The sequence below is a fragment of the Nannobrachium achirus genome, assembly GCF_963921795.1.
Source record: "Nannobrachium achirus genome assembly, chromosome: 3".
In the NCBI taxonomy this organism is placed as follows: Eukaryota; Metazoa; Chordata; class Actinopteri; order Myctophiformes; family Myctophidae; genus Nannobrachium; species Nannobrachium achirus.
In genome coordinates, this window is record NC_137812.1 from 62,595,060 (window position 1) to 62,602,193 (window position 7,134).

Below are 7,134 nucleotides of genomic sequence, written 5' to 3' on the forward strand. Positions count from 1 at the left end.
ATCTCACAAAGTGATGTGGCGCATTGTTAGTTTATAGATCGGCTATTTACGATTAAGAGATGTTTGTGTCGAGGGTATAGACACCTGGCGGACTCTGGTCAATGAAGTATATGGTTTAACTGGTTCATACTTAACTTGAATCTGATCCACAAGTGATATTTTAGACAAGTGGCTTTACTGCATATCCACATTATACAATACAGTACCTACGGTAAGTCACAAGGAATCAAATGTGTTTTTCAGTACTGTCACAGAGGGCAGAACTACATTAAGTGAGTATTGAATATCCAGAAGGTTTAAGTGTAGAGGAGTGTACAATACCCAGAGCACTTAATCACTGTAATACGTTTACCTTTAACCCAAAGCCTGTGCCTATTGTCCATTAAATGGACAGTCAATACAAAGGGGGATTTGCTGAGGAAGATTAATTTATGAGCGGGAAAAGACAGAATAATCGCTGTTTGTTCCTGCATTTCACTTTGATCTGCAAATCTCTATGGAGCAACGTAATTCTTCCTTCCCCACTGTTCCCTGTCACTCATCCCTTTCAGCTGCGCAACTTAGCGGGTCACTGTACTAAACCATGGGTCAAAGAAGGCATCATCCCTCTACATCAGGGGTCTTCAACATTTTCAGGCCAGGGACCCATTAGTTGAGAGAGAGATGAAGCAGGGACCCCCACAACCTTTCCATAGATTCCATATACAGTAGTTTAATCGTTTGACAGCACGATCATCAGTGTATTTTGGATTCATGGCAATGTGTGATATTTAACCACTTGAATTGCAATACTTAAAAAACTTGACCTTTCACCCTGTACTTAGTCTGCTCTTTTTCCCCTCTACACCAACGCTCTTTGCCGAAAATAGCCGATCTACAAGCTCACAACGCCTCACAGTGCGAGGCGTTGTGAGCTTGTAGATCTGCTATTTTGGGCTACAGTTCTCAGACAGTTCTGGACACTAGGGTTCAAGTTGTTAATATAAAAAGGTTTGGAAGATTTGGAGGACCCCCTGAAGTAATTCTGAGGACCCCCTAGGGGTCCCGGACCCCCTGTTGAAGACCCCTGCCCTACATGATGTGGCAAACGGGCTGCTTGTTTTCCCTAGCCTGGCAACGTTCTAAGACTAAGTTGTAATGATGTATTTGCTGTGGTCTGTCGCAGCGGCAATGATTTCCCATTAGGATGGATGGTTCCATCATGGTGGTCAATAGAGCACATCACTTCATCCCATTGACCACACTAATTCTCTCACTGCATTCAGGCATTACAGCGTCTAAGTGTTTAGATTGGTGGGTAAATAGAAACAAAAACAACCTACTCACTTTCTCTCACCCACTTTCTCTCTCTACTTTTGTGTATCATCGCCCTTGGGTGGCGACATTTTCTTGTCTCTCTCTCTCTCTGTGTCTCACGCACGCACGCACGCACGCACGCACGCACGCACGCACGCACGCACGCACGCACGCACTATTAAAATAAGTACCGGTACATGGAAAGATGCATGCAGAAGAGGCAACTCACTTGTTCTGGTGTTTGGAGCCTTGGAGGTGAGCGTAGTACTGTTCGATTGAGTTCAGAGTCATGGTACACACACTGCAGGTGAAGCTGCTTCGAAGCCCTGCACATAGAGCACATTACAGCAGCTCATGGTCATCCTTCTGACGTCTGCACACACACACACGCACGCAAGCAAGCACGCGCCTGTGCGCATTCCAGTTATGTGCTGGATCTACAGTAGATAAACTTTTTTATAGTTGTGTTTTAATGTTTGATGATTTGTTTGTGTTTTTTGACCTCTTGAATGTTAATTCATACGGTTATGCTATGATGTTTTCAAATAAAACTTGAACTTGAACCATACCTCCTCACTAGCAATGCTCTCAGTTCCTTTCTTCACAACATAACATTTCCATGCTATTCACGTACAGACTTATTTTACTGTTTCTAACCCTTATTTCCTTATTTCCTTTTTGTGAAATCGAGACGTCAATTTAAATCCTGATTTGTAAGTAAGGCATTTCACATGCACTTAAAATGCAGCTGGAAGGAACACTGCAGGCAGTAGACCTCCAGTACGGTACAGTACTTCAAGCATCCTCAACAGTGAGAATATAAATAACAAATAAGTCTTGGAAGGTGTGCTCAGTAGAGTCCAAATCTCTGGCAGGAGGAACGCACTAATAATAACAGTGTTGTATGGAGTGAAATGTCTACCGACAGCCATAACCAGTTGCACATAGTCAACCCTGTCTCTGTCACACACATTCATTGTTTTCCTTTCTTCCATCTGTCTTCTTCACATTAGTGTAACTAAGAGATTTGAGATAAAAAATAGATTTCATTTACATTTTTTCATGCATATATTATGGACTACTAAACCACCAGGTATGGTTGGCATTTAAGGCTTGAGCCTGACTTGTGCCGGTGATTGCATGCCAGTGAGCCAGAGGGACAGGAGCATTTAATTGGCTAGTAGTTATGTAGTGCCCAGAAGCGTGCCGCACGCACACACACACACGCACACACGCACACACACGCACGCACACTCACACGCGCACACACACACACACACACACACACACACACACACACACACACACACACACACACACACACACACACACACACACACTTAAAAAAGGATTACTAGGACTGCCAGTCTGTGTGTACTAGGACCGTAGCAGTGGTGGAAAGTAACTTACATTTACTCAAGCACTGTACATATAAGTACAATTTTGAGGTATTTGTACTTTACTTTACTTTTCAGTACTTTTACTTCTACCCCACTACATCTCAGAGGCAGATAGTGTACTTTTACTCCACTACAATTATTTGAAAACCTTAGTTATTAGATATTTCTAGGTTTGATTATTATTACAAAACACACATTAACCACTTAGCATTTCGGCCATTTGAAAATTGCTGACACATAGTTAGCTTGTACTGTAGATCTGCTATTTTCAAACTATTTTTAAACATTTGAAAAATGTAAATGGGACATTCTGCCAAATGAGTACTTTTGGTACTTTAAGCCAATACTTTTGTACTTTTACTCAAGTACATTTTTAATTCTGGACCGAGTACACTATTGCAGTTGCAATTGTATGATACTTTTACTAAAGAAACACATTGGAGTATATTTTTTCCACCCCTGTACAGTACAGTAAGTGACCACCTGTGTTCTGGCAGCCGTCCAGGCTGTCGGCCAGCTGTTCCAGGAGGCGGGCTCTGTCTGCGTTGCGGCGGTGCCTCTTGCCGTCGTAGTGCTGCTGGGCCATGCTGGGGTTGTTGAACCACGCCCCGCACAGGCAGCACGACCTGCACAACACACTCCCATTGGCCGGAGGTGGCTCCGCGGGCAGTGACATCACGGGGGGTGACATGGGTTGACAGGGCAGGGTGTCTTAAGACAGAAAAAGAAAAGGAAATTGAGGATAACGTCGTTGTCGGGTGGAAACCTTGTATGTCCAAAACCGTTCGTTTTTATCGTTTAAAACAATGAACTAAACTAGTGAAAACAGCCGATCTACAAGCACACAACGCCTCGCACCGCGAGGCGTTGTGTGCTTGTAGATCGGCTGTTTTCACTACTTTTGTGCAACGGCCTTGACTGATGAAGCAGGGCTTTACTTTGTGCGTGCGTGCGTGCGTGCGTGCGTGCGTGCGTGCGTGCGTGCGTGCGTGCGTGCGTGTGTGTGTTACCTGCTGGCACTCCCAGCACTAGTCTCATTCTCTTGGCGTGTGTTTTCCCCTGGTAGTGGGACTGAGCCACAATGGCTGAGGTGAAGAACATGTTACACAGTGTACAGCACTTATTTCTGTCTACTACACTGTCTGCACTGTCCTGGGGGGAGAGAGAGGGAGAGAGAGAGAGAGAGAGAGAGGGGGGAAAGAGGAATAGTCTTTAAAAAGAATTGGGAGTATAGGAGAAATATGGCTATGTATAGCTACTGTATCTCTTTGCAGAACTCTCTCAATGTACGTACTTCGGAAAACTACAGTAAAATCCTCAGTGTTCATTTGAATCTTGGGAGTGTAAGGACATGCACTAAAATGGACCCGTGAACGTGCATTTTGTTTTACCCTCGCAAGAGTTAATTTAACATTGAGGATTTTACTGCACACATTGCCAAAAGCTGTTTCATAGATTGCAAATAACTTTTTTCCTCTTTTTATCCAATAAGAGCAAAGGAAGAAGATAGTAGAAAAAAGGAGGGCAATTAGTGCAAGAAAAACAAAAGGACAAAGATAATGGTTTCAGAAGTAGAACAGGAGAAAAAGTAATGAAAGAAGGGGAAGGAAAACTCATAAAGCATTCAGAAGAGCCAACATCCATTATGTGATTTGTGTCAATAACTGAGAAACGTGACAGTAATAGATCTAAAGCCCAGAGCAACACAGCAAAATGTTTTGCTGAAGACTAATAGTAATCAATATTGTTCTCTGTATTTTTGTATTTAGCTTTTTCACATAGAACGTTTAAATGACATGCTTTTTCCTTCTGAAAACTTGACAAAGATATACTATACGATTCTAAAGGAATTAAGCAAGCATGGTGTGGCCAAATGTTATCTAAATAATAGTGGAAAGTCTTAAAATGTAGCGCTACAATAATGAGAGTGGAAAGTCTTAAAATGTTGCGCTACAATAATGAGTGTGTGTGTGTGTGTGTGTGTGTGTGTGTGTGTGTGTGTGTGTGTGTGTGTGTGTGTGTGTGTGTGTGTGTGTGTGTGTGTGTGTGTGTGTGTGTGGAAGGATGAGTTAAGTGGTTGAAGGATGGAGAAGGACATTTACTAGGGGTGTAACGATACATTTTAACAACGATACGATACACATCACGATACATGGTTGACGCTACGATACATGGACGATATTGGTTCATTCATGGCTATACGATTCTATTCTATTCAATGATTTAAAATCGACATGAACACAGAGATTACACACATTTATCGATAGACCAAGTGTAGCTACTGTATATGGAATGGAAAAGTAATGAAACCCCTCTTTTTCATTTTACTGCAAAACGATTCGATACCGATTATCTCCCTTGTAAAATGATACAGATTAAAATCAATTTTTCGATTCAGTTATTACCGTATTATATTGTTACACCCCTAACATTTACACATATTCACACCTTACAACTATAGTGCAAATATCATGCATAAGAATCAGTGTGATGCACTCTTGAGTTCACTCTTGGGAATCTGTTTGTTATTTCACACACAGACTGGCAAATGCAGCACCAATCGTCACCATTACTGCTCATATGAGAATGACATATTCAGTGTAAATCCTGCACATTTGCATTTACATAAGGGATAAGAATGGAAATGAGGCAGTAGTTTGCACCATGTCCCTGGGGACAGGTGTCCTTCTTCTTCTTCGTGTGTGTGTGTGTGTGTGTGTGTGTGTGTGTGTGTGTGTGTGTGTGTGTGTGTGTGTGTGTGTGTGTGTGTGTGTGTGTGCGTGCGTGTGTGTGTCAGCTACAATGCAAAATCCTGAACTCTCAACGGTGTATATTTCTGTTCTCCTTCATGTAAATCTGGCTCAGCCACTAATTGTTTTCCCTGAGAATTATATGGAGACCGCACATACTGTATGTGCAATGCATCCGACACCAGGCACACACACACACACGCGTGCACACACACACACACACGCACAGAAAGGCACACATCATGTTTTTGACCTACTTTCTACCTGACTGTCTTCTTCCATGACAGGACCCAGTGCTGTTAGCCTTTAAAACTGTCCACCTTTAAAACTGAGCCATGGTGCTTAGTGACACTCCCAAAGGGAGCTCCTGACCCTCTTTATTACACACACACACACACACACACACACACACACACACACACACACACACACACACACACACACACACACACACACACACACACACACACACACACACACACACACACACACACACCTACACAGTGGCATTTCAAACTGTACTCCATACTGTACATACATTTATCGCGATAATAAACACAACAATCGTTACGTGGAGATTTAAATTTAGCGTGGAATTATCCTCCGTAATGCACTGCATCAATTCACCTTTTATTTGCCGGGCTGCATATCTGGTACCATTTAGTTTAAACCCTCTATAATTGGTCAAATGGACCTAGAAATATAACACTTGAATTGATACAGCCTTTTTTCCACTCTCAACCAAATCTCTTTGCCAAAATATAGCCGATCTGCTATTTTTTGGCAAATGTTCAGCCCCAGGATAATGGGGATCTTGTGATTATCACGATAATATCGTAAACATTTTTGGTCACAATAATCGTGACATTATCATATCATCCCATCCCTACTCCATCCATCCACACACGCACACACGCACACGCACACGCACACACACACACACACACACACACACACACACACACACACACACACACGCGCGCGCACGCGCGAGTGCCACTTACAGGATTGTCAGGTCGTAGTCTCTTGGAGGGCGGGCCTCCATCTTCAGGATGAAGCATGTAGAAGAGCCGCACCTTGTTGGCATGTTTCCTACTCTGACAGGGGAAGAGAACATACAGTAGAGACATACTGTATACAGGGTACTTCTCCACGGTGTCCACCTCCACTAGTCTACTATCAATCATAAATAATGAAGAAATAACACCTGAGTTCTCTTATCCAGTGGTTCTCAACCTGTGGGTCTGGACCCCCAGGGGGGTCCCCAAATGATTTTTTTTTCTTTTCGGTGCAACGTTGTTTTCTCACTCAACAGTAAACAAACCAACATAAAGTTTAAGTGTATAGAGGGTATCTGCACATTTCTAAAGTGACAATTTAAGGACGTTTTAATCTCTCTAAAATGACAAATTTGCCAAATTGTCAAATATTAAGAGGCAGAAAATGTGAAAATAGACGATCTACATGCTCACAACGCGAGGCGTTGTGAGCATGTAGATCTGATATTTTCACAATAGAACCGTGTTATACAAAATGTAATGCCTCAACTCTTAGTGCTCGTCAGGGTGGGGGGCGGGGGTCCCCAGTTGAGTTCAAACCTGATTATTTTGGGGGTCATGGCCTGAAAAGGTTGAGAACCACTGCTCTGAGCCTGTATCGCCGCAATATTGAGGGTCAAGTGTGGACTG

The 7,134-nt window shown here is 42.8% G+C and overlaps 1 protein-coding gene across 1 annotated transcript in view; it reads right to left on the minus strand.

The window, feature by feature from the left end:
• Nucleotides 1-1,521: 1,521 nt before the first annotated feature.
• Nucleotides 1,522-7,134, minus strand: part of LOC308281204 (zinc finger matrin-type protein 4-like) — a gene marked incomplete at both ends in the record, with an annotated part of 6,364 nt that continues 751 nt past the window's right edge. The window contains 4 exons of the mRNA XM_080721325.1: nt 1,522-1,622; nt 3,180-3,407; nt 3,707-3,848; nt 6,451-6,543. Of these exons, the coding sequence (XP_080577451.1) occupies nt 1,522-1,622; nt 3,180-3,407; nt 3,707-3,848; nt 6,451-6,543 (564 nt within the window). The remainder of the gene's footprint in view (nt 1,623-3,179; nt 3,408-3,706; nt 3,849-6,450; nt 6,544-7,134) is intronic.